At 55.9% G+C, this 14,999-nt stretch overlaps 1 protein-coding gene across 4 annotated transcripts in view; it reads left to right on the top strand.

Moving 5' to 3' along the window:
• KCNAB2 (potassium voltage-gated channel subfamily A regulatory beta subunit 2) overlaps positions 1-14,999 on the top strand; it is a 96,703-nt gene that overhangs the window by 47,058 nt on the left and 34,646 nt on the right. Inside the window, exon 1 of one of the 4 annotated variants that reach the window (XM_022598829.2) lies at positions 2,140-4,243. The exons of the other annotated variants lie outside the window; for them this stretch is intronic. Coding sequence (XP_022454537.1) covers positions 4,026-4,243 — 218 coding nt within the window. The 5' untranslated portion in view covers positions 2,140-4,025. Of the gene's footprint in view, positions 1-2,139; positions 4,244-14,999 lie in introns of those variants that run through there. 4 annotated transcript variants of the gene reach the window in all.

Here is a 14,999-nt window from a genome sequence, read left to right as displayed (position 1 = left end):
AGGGTGGGCGTTCTGCCGCTTGAACCTGCTTGCTTCCCAGCCCCACTGCTCTCCCGTCCGGGGAGACCTGGGCTGCAGCTGGTACCCTGTCGGGTTCCCCACTAAGATCCAGCATTTTCAAACTTCCCCCCTCCTGCAGGCAGCAGGAGGCTGGGTGCTGTCTGAAAGGTCTGTTTCGAAACATAGGCCTGAGAGAGCCGGGGGCTGCTTCTTTGGGCCTTGGTTTGCTGGTGCTTCGCGAGCAAAAATAATTTTGTTTTTGCCCTGACGCGATGCTGTGCATTTTCGAGCCGCGCTCCAGAATGATTTCGAGCCGCTGCCCTCCATGCTCCCGCTTTAGGAACTTAGGCCGGTTTCTCCGGTGTCGAGACACGTGTCGCCGTCTCAAAGAGACTTTCCGGATTCCTTCCGGATCCCATGTCTCGTGCTTTGGTGGCTTTCAGTAAACAGACCTCAGTTCAGGCATTCCAGGTGGAAGGCTCTTCAGCAAGGTCGCGATTCCCATGGACTTAATGAGGTTAATGTCTCTTTCCATTTTTCCATGTCACGCGGTTCATTCCCGTGAATTCCCCAGACCCCCGTCCACAGGAATAGATTTGCAAAAGGCAGGCCCCAGCACAGGGGGGGACCCTGTAGGCTCTGTAATTAGTGATGGCTATTAAAGAGGGCTGATTTTTCCTGAGATGGGGGCGCAGGATGGCAAAGAGGAGCGAGCGGTCAGGGTCGCTGAGAAGCCAGGTGGCCAAGGCAGGAGCCCCAACAAGGGGAGTCTTCGAGGGGCCCCTCACCCAGGGACCCAGCCCTGCTTGCCTGCAGGGGAAGCCGGCTTATTACGCTGTCCTCTCCCGCTGGACAGCATTGGTGACGGTCCGAGTCCCTCTGTGTCCTTCCTCCCCCACCCTCGAGGACCTTAGGAGGATGAACGCCTCCCAGCCCCTTCCTCGCTGTGCTCGGCCCTCTGGTCACAGACCCCCTTGTGGGCGTCAGGTCCTCACCCTCCACCCTAGCTCAGGGGCCACTGTGCTCGCCCACGGCCCACCCCTCCTCCCACGAGTCCCCTGGCCCAAGCCTGCCCTGCGCCACCAGGACCCTCACGTCCAGCAGGAGGCTCTGGGCTCCCTCCATGCGGCTGGTGACCCTGCCCCACCCAGGGGCCCCTCCCAAGGCCGCTATAACTCGAGATGAGGAGAGATCCCAGGCAGGAGGGACCCCTGCCCCACAGAGAGGTGCCCTCCAAGTCCTGGCCGCACCCACTTCACCCATCTCATTAGGGGTGTGTGTCTCCGCCAGAGTGGGGGCGATGGCTAACATCCACATTTCGCCCTACACGGCTCCCTCGAATCACTCAGGCCCATGTTCACATGCGACCTCTGGAGAGGCCCCCGCCTGCCCACCCATGTCCCCTCCACCCCGTTTTGTGTATTTTGTCCTCACGCCACTTATCATAACTGGTGCCAGGGTGCACACCTCGTGGTTGGTGGCCACCTCCCACACGTGGCATGCTCCCACGGTGAGGCCAGCCCCTGTCCAGTTTTCCAGGCCGGTCCCGTGCAGCCCGAGGCAGCCTGCACAATAGGCCTCTGCTCATCCCACTTCACAGACGTGGAGACTGAGGCTCGGAGCAGTCCAGATGCCTGCCTGGGTCGCACCGAGTGGGTGACACACCCACTGGACAGGGCTGCCCGTGTCCAGAAGCAGGGCACTCAGCCACACTGTCATTGCAGCTCTGGGGCCAGGACTAGATTTCCAGAGCCAGATCAGACCAGGATTGCTTTTTGCGGGTAATGTCTTGAAAGCTCTAATGGCTATTGATCTCAGCCTGGCTGGGCCTGGCTGGGAACCGTCACGTCTGAGGTGGGTCCTGCTCTTCGGGAAGCACCCCTGTAACTGCTGCTTGCCCAGCTGTTCTCTCTGAACACGGACCCCCCAGGGAAGCCAGGACTGGCCTGCTTCTGCCCCACACAGGCCACACAGACGCCTTTGAAACATCTGCCTGAAACATCTGCGTGCACTTGGAGGGGAGGAGGGAGGGAGGGAGTTGGCGTTGCTACCTGTGGGCGTCCATGGTGCCACGTCCAAGGTCAAACCCACCCACCCCCACCGAGCCTGGGCCCCCCCTCTGCTGCCCCAGAATGATTCTCCTGGAAGGTGGGTATTTTCGTGTCCTGCAAAAGCATCCCTCAGAGACCGTAGTCCAAACCCTTGGGGGATGCTAGAGGTTCTGGGCCCCCCTGTGGGTCTGAGATATGGCGATGCAAGTCCTGGTCCAGGAGAAGGCAGCCTGCAGAAAGCCTTGGCCTGAGTCAGGGGGCCAGCCCAGCCCCTCCAGGTGCTGGCGGCGCGGCCAGGGAAACACCCAGTTACTACTTCGGTAGCTGAGGGTGCAGCAGTGAAAGTAGATGGAAAAGTCCCCGCCCTCCTGGACCTGACCTTCAGGGAGGTCAGGTGCACCAAACAAGATGACTAGAGAGGACAGAAGCACGTTGTCAGGTGATGATACCTGCCGTGGAGAAAGGGGGATATGAACTGGGAATGGAGAGCTCACCTGAGGAAGGACCAGCCCAGGCGACCCCAACGCCCTCTCCGCCCTAGGGACTCTGCAGCTGCCTCAGCCCCCAGGGCAGCCTGCCCAGCCCTTCCCAGGGATAATGGAACTTGTTTTCCCTTAGGGCAGAGGTGGGGACAATGCTGGTTCCTCCAGTTCTCGGGCTGGGCTCCAGGGTCCAGCTGACCCCAGCTGAAAAGACGCATCTCACCTCGGTGACGGTGACAATTCTGGGGACACGGTGCAGGCATCTGGGCCGGGGCAGAGGCCCTTGGTCAGCTGTGGGGGGCAGGGGCGGGGGAGCCCCTGGATTATAGAAGAGCCCTGCCCCCTGCGGCCGTGTCCATGTTGCCCAGTGAAAGCCACTGCAGGATGTGGACGCACAGCTGTGATGCTGGCCCTTCACTGAGCTACTCACGTGTGTGCGTGGACGCACAGCCGTGATGCTGGCCCTTCACTGAGCTACTCACGTGTGTGCGTGAATTGACACACGGGCAGCATTCTGTGCACACACGTGTTCCTCTCTCCTTTCCTTTCTTGATGCTGCCTCCCGGGACTCATTGCCTATCAGTCCACGTGGAGACACCTCACGTGGCTGCATAAATTTCCATTCTATGGATGAGCCGTCATTTACATAACCGATTTCCTATTGATGGACGTTTATGGTTTTAGTTTCCAAGTGTAATCACCCTTTCAGATGACGATTTAGCAATGGTTCTTAACAGTTAAGCTTTGCAGTTTCCAAACCTGTTCCCTCTGCCGCTTCACTCCCTCCTTAAATGCATCCGCTCAGTATTTCTATTGCAAAAACTCGTGGATTGTGACATAATTACTTTGAGCATGGAGCCCAAAGAACTGTGCTGGTGCAATGGCGCTTTCTACAAGCAGAGAATGCACGTGTGGATAACATTTCCCTTTACCAGGCTGTGAACCAACAAATAGGGCCTTCCTGGGGGAGCCATGTCCCCTGGCAAAATCACACTGGAGTTTGCTTCAGCGACAGGTGTGCTTATGCTGCTTCCCCGGACGGCCCTGTACTTGGTTTTACCCTGGGAACCCCTCCAGGGGCTGCTGTGAAGTCTTCCACTCTGGGGGCCGGGCTCTCTGCATGCTCCTGCCCCCTTCGCATTTGGAGCATTTTTGGGGGGGATCTCCCACCTGGAATGCAGCTTCGCCTGTGCTTGCCTCATGGGTGCAGGGGCAGAGGGGGTGGCTCAGCCAGAGTTCCCGGCCAGTGCAGCTTTGAGGACCAAGAATCTCAAGCCAAGAGGTGTTTACATTCCGGGGCCGGGCCCTGTCCCCAGGCTCCAAGAGCCCTTGGTGGCCACTCTATCTGGAGGACGTGTCCCTGCCGCAGCCCCTGCCCCAGCCCCAGGGCCAGCGTCCAGCCTGGGCACCGGGGACGGCGGGATGCTCTCTAACCCATCACCACTCGGCGTTTCCCATCCGGACAGCGGCAGCTCCTGGGCCGGGTGGGACCATGTTGTCCATGACGTACAGCGAGAGCCTGAGGAGTGTGGTCGGCAGGTGTCACTCAGACTGGGCCCTGCACCCCGTCCGCCAGGCCAGCACGCTGGAGCTGCAGCAGCTGCGGGAAGTGCGGGCAGCAGCCCAGGCCAGGAACATGGAGAGCTTCCTGCGCATGCACGGCCTCTCCCTGGACAGCTGCACCGCCCGGTGCACCGGCATGAAGTACCGGTAAGGGCTGGGCTGGGCGGGGACAGGAGGAGGTCCACTGGCCGAGGAGGGGGCCGAGGCAGGGGCTGCGAGAGGGATGCAGCCCAGGAAACGGGGTAATGGCGTCACTGTCAACTGGGGCAAACTCCTTGGGGTTTAAGAATGCTGACCGTGGGACTTCCCTGGCGGTCCAGAGGTTAAGACTCCATGCTTCCACTGCAGGGGGCACGGGTTCCATCCCAGTTCGGGGAACTAAGATCCCACATGCTGTGTGGCGCAGCCAAAAAGAAAAGAATGGGGCTTCCCTGGTGGTGCAGTGGTTGGGAGTCTGCCTGCCGATGCAGGGGACATGGGTTCGTGCCCCGGTCTGGGAAGATCCCACATGCCACGGAGCGGCTGGGCCCGTGAGCCATGGCCGCTGAGCCTGCGCGTCCGGAGCCTGTGCTCCGCAACGGGAGAGGCCGCCAACAGTGAGAGGCCCGCGTGCCGCAAAAAAAAAAAAAAGAAAAGAAAGAAAGAAAAGAATGCCGACTGCATAGGAATGTATAAAAGAGGAAAATGAGAGTCTGCATAGTCCTTTCCTCCAGAGATAAGCTCTGCTGCGTTTGGTGTGTCCTCCATGGGAAAAGAGTATGGTTTCTTGAAAACACTTTGCAGCAGGGGTAAACATACTATGTCATTTGTCTTCTTGCCGTGTCACTGGGACACATTAATTATCAGGGGTTGACTAAACACAAATTAGGGGAAATCCCTCAATTCATCGTCTCTACCAACAAATCCATCCCAGCACCAGAAACCCGTGCGAGGTCCTGGGGACCAAGATGTGCTTAAATTGGGCTGTCCTCATGGGAAGTGGCCTCTGAATTGGTTGCTGCAACTACGCTTGTAACTGTGGCTAGCAAAGGCTGTGGAGTATGTGTCCCTGTGTTCTCGGATGCGGACCTGGAGGGTTTCTTCTGAACCTCAGAAAGACATTCTGTTTAGCTCGCTTGTCACTGAAATCAGCATCTGGGACAGTGCTCTGACCTGCCCACTTTCTCCTCTGAAAGCCTCAGAAAGTGGCCAGAGGAGCCCCAGAGCTGGCGTTTGAGTTGATACGTTACGTATACGAGGCTTTATTCCTGTACCTCCCAGGGACGAGTCCTGGCCAGAGCCAGTTGGCCAGAAGGGACCCCACCCACCCACCTAGTCTATGTACTGTTGCCAGATTTAGCAAATAAAAATATAGAAAGCCCAGTTAAATTTGAATTTCAAATAAACAACCAGTTTATGCCATCATCGGGACGTAATAGCAGAAGTTATTCGTTGTTTATCTCAAGTCCAGATTTAAGTGGGTGTCCTATATGTGATTTGGTTTCCGTCTAACGCAGGCCCCGGGGTTATCTGACTGTTCTCTGGAGAGAAGAACAGAGACCAGCCCTGTTGCTGTAACATTTTCTCCTGTGGACAAGTGTTTGGATCTTCAGCATGAGGCTGTCATTTAAAGATATAAAGCACTTCTGCCCTGAGTCCATTAGATGGCAGGATTCTTAAGGCTTTGCATTATAAATCCAGTTGTAAAGGAAGGACAAAGGGTCAGCTAGTTTGGCCCCGAGGATCTCCTGATTCTGATGGAAATTTGTCAAGAAGGAGATGAGGGTCTGCATTTTTTCTTTTTCTTTCTTCTTTTTTTTTTAAGATTTTTTTGATGTGGACCGTTTTTTAAAGTCTTTATTGAATTTGTTACAGTATCGCTTCTGATTTATGTTTTGATTTTTTTGGCCTTGAGGCGTGTGGGATCTGAGCTCCCCGACCAGGGATCAAACCTGCACCCCCCTGCACTGGAAGGCAGATTCTTAACCACTGGACCACCAGGGAAGTCCCTGCATTTTTTCTTTTTTTGGCAAGTCATTGATACTTTTCATTAATTCAGCAAATGTTTACTCAAGATCTATCTACTTGGCTCCAGGCAACAGGCTTGCCAGATGCTGCATGAACAGGACAGACAAGGTCCCTCCCCACCCCATTGGACATTACATCCTGCTGGGGGATGGCAGAGAAAAAGCAAGTAAATGCCTAAGAGAGTCAGGGAGACCAGGGGCAGCTGAGACCCCAGCCATCTGAAAGGAGGACCAGTTGAAGACATGGAGAAGAACTTTCCAGTCCAAGGGGACAGGGGCACATGTGAGGAGAAAAGTCCCAGGGCCAGAGCGAGGAAGGCAAGTAGAGGTGAGGCGGGGTGGGCAGGGGGGCCGGAGCCCGTCCCCCATCCCAGGGAGACCTCACCTCCCTCAGGTGTGGATACTGTTTGTAATGGAGGGGGCACTGGGGTGAATTTTGTCCCCCCAAATTTCATCTACCCGGAACCGTAGAATGTGCGGCTATCTGGTAATAGGCTCTGTGCAGATGTAATTACTTAAGATGAACTCACACCGGAATAGGGTGGGCCCTAAATCCAGCGCCTGGTGTCCCAATAAGAAGGCCCAGTGAAGACGCATAGGGAAGAGGCCCTTTGGTGGCGGAGGCAGCAGTGGGAGGGACGCGGCCACAAGCCAAGGAACCACGGTCACCAGAAGCTGGCGGAGGCCAGGATGGATCCTCCCCTGGAGGCTTCAGAGAGAGCGCAGCCCTGCCCACACCCAGATTGCAGCCTTCTGTCCCCCGGAGCTGTGAGAGAGCCAGGCTCTGTTGCTTGAAGCCCCCCCAGTTCGTGGAACTTTGTCATGGCAGCCCCAGGACCCGAACACAGCCGGGGGGTGTGAGTACTGGAACAAATCTCTTATTTGCCTGACACCCCAAGGAAAAGGTCTGTGTCCCATCTGAAACCTGCTGGACTAACTGTGGGGCTGAAACACCCTGGGGAAACTTGCTTCCCAAGGAGCAGAGTTGACAAGAAAAACCACTTGAGCCTTTAGCATTTGATGGGCCAGATGTCGCCCCCGTAGGGCCCGCCCTTTATCTGGTGGATTTCATCTTGCTGCATCCAGGGGTTTCGGTTAACTGGGAAGAGGGCCTCGGAAACCACGACCAAGGGTTATTAAAGATCCCAGATAGATGCCGTTCCGTGGTTAATGTTCCCGGCAGCAGCTGGGCTGGGACTCAGCTAAACCTGGTCTTAAATATTAATATAAAAAAGATAAAGCCTCCAGATAAGTGCTGCTCCGTGGAGCAAGGCGACGACGTACCTCGGGCCCAGACACCATATCAGCCGACCTGAGCCTGCAGCTGGGGGAAAAGGCTTTCTTGTAACTTTTCCCATTTTTTTTTTTAACTGTCCTCAACTCTTGCTGTTTAAAAAAAAAAAAAAAATGCCCTGAATTTTTAAATCTACACAGTCCCTGTGTAAGCTCCCCTTCCCCATGTCCACCTGACTGTAGTGATGGAGGGTCTGGAGATGTGGCCTGAGACAGGGCAGCAGCTGTGGCCACAGGCCGGCCAGAGGCTGTGACCTGGGCCCAGGCAGTGCCAGCTGGACACTGGGCCTGGTTCAGGTGTGTTCCTTGTCCGCTACCCACGGCATCGGGAATGAACCCAAAGTTCCCACCATGCGCGGCCCTTCCTTCCTCCCTTCCTTCCTTCCTTCCTTCCTTCCTTCCTCCCTTCCTTCCTTCCTCCCTTCCTCCCTTCCTTCCTTCCTTCCTTCCTTCCTTCCATATCTCAAACATGCAAGCTCATTGCATCCTCAGGGTCCTTGCACATTCTATTCCCTCCCCTGGAAGGTGCGTCCTCCAGATTTTCACAAGGCTCCGATCATCACATCTTTGGCCTCAAAGAGACTTTCCGCACCACCCAGTCTAAATAAATGCCCAGTGAGTCATCCTCAAGCCCACTGTCCTGTCTCTCTTACCTTGTTTTTGCCCATCTGCACCCCACTGAGAGCACAGCCTCTGTCTGTTCCCAGCACCTAGAACATTTCGAGCCTCTGTAAGTATTGCCTGGGTGGCGTTATGCGGCCTTGGTCTTAACCCACTTTTCAGAATATTCCCCTGTAAAGTATGTCTCCTTCCTGCTGCTTCCTTGGCAGCAGGACTGGAAGCTGTGTCTGAGACTCTCTGATGCAGCCCGGAAGGCGGGGAGCCCCGGGCAATGAGCCTTGGTCGTGAGCTTCTGATAGGGCGGGCCGTCCTGCGTGCCTGTGGTTTTTGCCTCTAGATCGTAGCCTCTTACCACGAGCCTCCTACAGGAATCACGGGCAGTATTTGATTCGTGCTCAAGTTCATCGAACAGACTCTCCAGTTGCTCATTTATTCACAGGAGGTCAGTCAGGGAAGACTTCCTGGAAGAGCTGGGAACCCAGGTGTGTCTTAAAGGATGGGTGGGAAAAGGAGGAAGAACAGAGTCCAGAGAGGGACAGTGAGTGGAGCAGTGCAGGCGGCCAAGCAGGGGGCCGGTCCACCCTGAGACAGTCCCATATCAGTGTCCTGGGGCTGCCGTAACACAACGCAGCGCCCAGAACAACAGCTGTCTATTCTCTCATGGTCCAGAACCCGGAAGTCTGGACCTGGGGTCAGCAGGGTCACGCTCTCTGAAGGCTGTAGGGAAACATCCTTCCTTGGCTTTCTTTTTCTTTTTTCTTTTCCACTGGAGTATAGTTGGTTTACAATGTTGTGTTAGTTTCAGGTGTACAGCAAAGTGACTCAGTTATACATCTACTTATATCCACTCTTTTTTAGATTCTTTCCCACATAGCTCATTAAAGAGTATTGAGTAGAGTTCCCTGTGCTCTACAGTAGCATTAATTATCTATTTTGTATATAGTAGTGTATATATATCAATCCCAATCTCCCAATTTATCCCTCCCCCGTCCTTTTCCCCGGGCAACCATAAGTTTGCTTTCTACATCCGTGCCTCCTTGGCTTTCTTTGCCTGTAGACACGTCACTCCAATCTCTGCCTCCATCTTCACATGACTGTTTTCCCTCTGTGCATCTCTGTCTGTCTCCAAATCTCCATCTCCTTATAAATACAGCAGTCATTGAATTCAGGGTTCACCCCCAATCCAGCAGGAACTCAATCTTCACGTAATAATATCTACAAAGATCCTATTTCCAAACAAGGTCACATTCACAGGTGCCGGGAGTTAGGACTTGAACATGTCTCTTTGGGGTCACATTTCAACCCACAGCGGGTCCCAAGGGCTGACTCAACTCCTGAGCCTGCAGCGATATCACTGAGTATCCTGAGGGGAATCCTGGCTCCACCACCGGTACTTATATGAACTTAGACAAGTCACCTGGCCTCTCTGTGTCTCAGTGTCCCCATCTGGAAAGCAGAGACTATAGTTACTTCCTCACAGAAGTGTGCTGAGGACAAAAGGAGATAGTGACGGAACTTAGGGCTCCCGGCTTGGCTCCTGGTGGGAGATAAACCCCAGTCTTGGAATCTCATGGGCGGAAACAATAGCACCTGGAAAGCAGATGGGAAGGGAGCGGGGAGGGAGGTGGCGAGACGAGCCGGTCACTCGGGACGAGCTGCCTTGCAATGATCCGGGGGTCCCTCGTGGGCCCCTGTGGAGGGCCGGCCCAGGACCCTGGCGTCTGCCACCCATGGCCTGCATTCGTACTGGGTCTGCTTCTGCTGGCAGTGGCCACCGTGCTGGGGCCCAGCGGCGGCCCCAGGCCTGGAGACAGCCACCCATCCCTCTGCGGGTCCTGGGCCTCCCGCCCCAGCTCCCCTGCCTTTACAGGGACGTCACAGCCTCTCCCTCCCCTGTGTCTGGCAGGGACGGGAAGGGCTGAGCGATCCTAAAACAACTGCTGGTGTGTGGCTTTGTAACCAACGCACAGCACAACTCAGTGCCTCCCAGGCGCTCCTGGCAGCGGGAATCAGGGGGTCACCTGTTAGCAACGCGGATCCTCAGGCCCTGCCCAGAGATTTGGGGGATCCGCCCCCAAGAGGCTCCTCTGATTGGGCAAGGACAGGAACCCTGGCTGATTGGCTCTCTGCCGTCCACCTGGAAAGGCGGGGGTCAGCACAGCTCAGTCAGACCCGCAGACGGTGCCAGGCAGCGTCCCCACCCTCACCCTTTAATCTGGGGGCCTGAGAGCAGGAGCCTCCGCTGTGAAATGAGGGCGGGCCCAGCGTTAGTCTCCCTCCCTCGACCTCTCTGTGCCTCGGTGTCGTCCAGTGAACGGGAGCTTCGCAGGGCCCAGCTGAAGGCTGTGGTGGGAACTTAGTGAGCTGCTCGCAAAGCGCTCGGCACAATGGCTGGGGCGCAGCGGGCACCGTGTAAGTGTTAGCGCTGTGGCCATTGTCGCTGTTGTTATGCCTCCAAGGTGCTGCTAAGGTTGAAAAGAGAAAAGGTGCAGGAAGCGCTTACTCTGGCCTGGGCACAACCACTTAGTACAGGGCAACAGCTAAGAAGCAGGAGGGGCCCATTCACGGCTGACCCGCCCTCCTGCCTTTTAGGGCGGGTAACGCTGGGCGTGACTGGGGCATGAGCTCCCAAAGGAAGCACAGCCACAGCACTGAGCCCCCAAGGGGGCTTCCGCTCTCACGTACCAGAGGACACCTCCTCCAGGAAGGCCACCGGTCTGCCACCCTTTGCTCTCAGAAACCTCAGGGGCCAAGGACCTCCCATCCCACTGCTCCATCAGGGTGGCCCCCAACTCTTCAGCAGCTGCCCCTGCCTTGGGCAGGAAGTCCCTGTTGAGTACAAATCAGGACACAGCACAGTTGGGGCAGCCTTACTGATACAGGGGAGGCACCCAGGCCTCTGCAGGGCACAGCCGAGGCTCGTCCTCATTCCTGAGTTGCTGCTGCGGTCCATGCTTTGAAAAGCCATCTTTAGGGAATTCCGTGGTGGTCCAGTGGTTAGGACTCCCCACTTTCACTGCTGAGGGCCCGCCTGGTCCAATCGAGGGGCACGGCCCCCCCCAAATTTAAAAGCCATCTCTAAAACTTCTACTCCAGACCTTGAGGCTTCCACGGGCCTCATTCTGTGCAGGGAGGGTCCTGTCCCCTCCTACTGTGAACCTGTCACTGTCTTGGGGGAAGGATCTGGCTAGGCCCCAGCTTTGTTATCTCCCCATCCCTCACTGGGACAGCTTCTGTCCCGAGAAGCTCTCTTTTGTGGCACTCTGTGGACGCGGCAGAGCTTTTAATTGGGGTGGCCGCCCCTCTGATGGATCACAGCAGGAACCAGCTGCTTTGTTTTAACAATAGCGGGCACTGGAGAGGCAGAAAAAAACCCAGAATCTGCTGTGGATCAAAATCAACCATCCACACTCGATGTTTCTGCCCAAAGCCCATTTCAAGTCGACCAGCCCGTGTCTGGGACTCACTTCTCCACCCAAACGTGCTTGAAAGGAGAGACCCTTTGGGAGTGACATTTTACTGTGGCAAGTTCGGGTCAAGGTCTTAAGCTTTCAGCTTTCCATCCTTGTCTAATTCTTGTGATTTTCTAAGAATATTATGAGTTGTGACCGCTGTCTGGGGCACATGAAAAATTACGGACTCTGGCCAGCTGTGAAAACCCACCTACCCGACTTCCCCTCTTGGCAGTTCTCTGCTGGACCCAGAGACACCTTTGTCCTGGATTCCCTGGGCGGGTTCTGAGGTCAAATGTCCATTCCCATCATCCCCACAACACGTTACAGTGGGATGGAGTCGGGGCTGGGGACTCTACCACCAGGCCAGGCCCAGGAGGTCCTGCGAGAGTGAAGGCTTGACTGCTGCCGAAGTCTGGGAGGGCTGCTTCCTGCTGTGGCTCCCAGGCCCCTGGTGTCACTGGGGAGGCTGAGGTCGGCGACACTGGGAGGAAGGAAAGGTTACTGGTGCTTGCGGGGGGCGGGGGACTGCTTCGCACTGCATGTACTATCTCAGCTGATGCCAGAGAGGTCGACAAGGATTTCAAAAGCAGAGAAACAGGAAGGGCACTCCCACAGGGCACAGCAAGAGTGAAGACCCAGAGACTTTTTTTTTTTTTTTTTGCGGTACGCGGGCCTCTCACTGCTGTGGCCTCTCCCGTTGCGGAGCACAGGCTCCGGACGCGCAGGCTCAGCGGCCATGGCTCACGGGCCCAGCTGCTCCGCGGCATGTGGGATCTTCCCGGACCGGGGCACGAACCCGTGTCCCCTGCATCGGCAGGCGGACTCTCAACCACTGCGCCACCAGGGAAGCCCAGGCCCAGAGACTTTTGAGGTCATTGACTTTTTTTTTTTTTTTTGGTAAATACACCCATTTAAAGCATCCAATTTAATGGTTTTAGTACAAACAGTTGTCCAAAAGTCACCCATTTTTTAGAACATTTTCATCACCCCAAAAAGAAATACTGCGCCCACATTAGCTATCGTTCCCTGATTCCCCACTCCACCCAGCCCCCAGCAACCACTAATCTACTTTCTGTCTCTATGGATTTGCCTGTTCTGAACATTTCATATGAATGGAATCGTACAATATGTGACCTTTTGTGACTGGTTTCTTTCTGTCAGCATGATGTTTGCAGGGTCATCATGTCGTAGAATGTATCAGTACTTCATTCCTCGGTATGGCTGAGTAACATTCTGCTGTGCGGCTGTAGACCGCATTTTTTTATCCATTCGTCAGTTGATGGACGTTTGGATTTTGCTTCCATTTTGGGGCTGTGATGAGTAATGCTGCTGTGGACATAATGTGTTCAAGTTTTTGTGTGGGTGTAAGTTTTTAGTTCTCTGGGTACATACCTAGGAGTGGAATTGCTGGATTGCGGGGGATGAGGCGGGTGACCTTTTACACACTGTGGTGACTAAGTCTTTGTGGATCTCTCTTAAAGCTTAAAGCACACCATCTGGTTAAGAGCAGCCCCAGAGGAATAGTAAGATGCTAGCCCTTGTAGGATCTGACAGTTTGCCAGAGCACAGAGAACAGTAGAAGGTGGAATGAAGTAGGGGATTTCCACATCCTCTCAGCCAGTGCACAGCACCACTCAAAGCTCCTGATAGGGGCTTCCCTGGTGGCGCAGTGGTTGAGAGTCCGCCTGCCGATGCAGGGGACACGGGTTCGTGCCCCTGTCTGGGAGGATCCCACATGCCGCGGAGCGACTGGGCCTGTGAGCCATGGCTGCTGAGGCTGCGTGTCCGGAGCCTGTGCTCCGCAACAGGACAGGCCACAACAGTGAGAGAGAGAGAGGCCCGCGTACCGAAAAAAAAAAAAAAAAAAGCTCCTGATAAAAACACAGCTTCCCAGGCCCAGCCCCGGAGCTACCGATTCAGTAGTCGTGGCTGGGGCCCAGGAATCTGCATTTGCAACAAGCACCTCTAGCATCCTGGTCAGGTGTTGAGCTCCCTGCCATGGGCATGAGCTCCACGAGCCTGGGGAGGAGCGAAAGACAGAGTCTTTGCCGCCTGCAGCCTCTTTGGCAGGCCTGTGGGCTTCCTGGGGACCAAGACCTGCTGTCTTCAAGTGCAAGGTTCCAGCAGGTGGAAGGGCCAGCACCGTAGGCTGTCCTTCCTCCTTCCCATCCCCCCACCCACCCAAGGGGCTCAGGAGGGCCCCACCCTACCCTGAGCTCAGGGACCCAGGCCAGCCAGGCCCCGAGGTTTTTACGGGCAGGTGGAAGAGGAAAGGCAGAGCCGGCCTGTGGGTCCTGAGGGGCCCCACTGGCCTCCACACGTAGCGTCTGTGAGCTTCCAGGGCCCCCGGGCAAAGGCACCAGCTCTGCCCTCCCCAGGCCTCTATCCCCAAGTCCAGGTCCCCACCTCATGGGTGGTTCCTGCTGCCGAGTCAGGCCACGGGGAGGACAGAAGGGGTATTCTTACTGGTGGGGATGGGGGAGGGCCTCACACAGGGGTCTATCCTGACTCCATGGCCAGAAAGCCACTCCCTTCTGCCAAGGGACCGTGGGAGTGCTTCCCAAGGACCAGACCCCTGTGTGAGTGCTTTGCAGGCGTGATCTGGCCATGCCTTTGTGACCTGCGTTGGACACAAGAGCCCTGAGGCTCGGAGAGGGGGTCACTTGCCCAAGGCTGCCCAGCTCAGGCGCAGGGAGGCTGGGATTGGAACAAGGTTTTATTCTTAACTTCTGTGCCAAGAAGGCAGGGCCAGAGCTGAGAGCAAGTTCAGCCACCATCTACTGTGAACATCTCTGGGTGGATTCCTCTCTGGGTCCCGTCAGAGCACAGGGTGGACAGCCAGCAGGTGTGGAAGGTTCCTGCAAGCCAAGCTGGGAGGGACAGCGTGGTCCTCAGGCCAGCCACCTTATTCTGGCAGTGGATACCCAGGGACCCAGAGAAAGCAAGACACCCGCCTGGGATCACACAGCGAATTAGCAGCAGAGCCTGAGCTAGACCCCTGACCACCTGCCTCCCATCCACCACACTTTCTCAGCCCTTTCCGCAGGGCAAGATGAGATCCAAAATGCAGCTTTGGCCAGGGCCACCCTGCGGAGTGAGAGTGGCATGCTCAGGGTCAGAGGGCAAAGCCAGCCCTTCCTGCCAACGGGGGCATCTCTCTGGGTTTCAGGAAACCTGTGAGCTTTGTTCTGTCTTCATCCTTATCCCATGAGTGTGGGAAAGGCGGATGGGGTAAAGCAGGGGGATCTTCATTCATCAATTCATTCACCCATTCATCCATCCATCCATTCATTCATTCACTCCAGAAGTATTTATTGAGCACGTGCCGAGAGCTAAGTACCGTGCGGAGTGCTGGAGCTTCTCAGGTCTCTGACCCCTTGACCCCGGGCTTCTTTCCTAACGTCACCTGCGTCATTACCATCTAGACAGAACGGTCCTCTCTCCTCCAGATTTCTGGTGATCTGACTTCTTGTGCTGAACCTTGGTGGCAGCCCCACTTTCCTGGGTGGGAACCACCAGGGGACAGAG

The sequence above is a fragment of the Delphinapterus leucas genome, chromosome 1 (genome assembly GCF_059928025.1).
Source record: "Delphinapterus leucas isolate spDelLeu-1000000601 "Yukka" chromosome 1, BTC_Dleu_Yukka2, whole genome shotgun sequence".
Lineage (NCBI taxonomy): Eukaryota > Metazoa > Chordata > Mammalia > Artiodactyla > Monodontidae > Delphinapterus > Delphinapterus leucas.
This window is presented reverse-complemented; position numbering and strand designations above follow the sequence as displayed.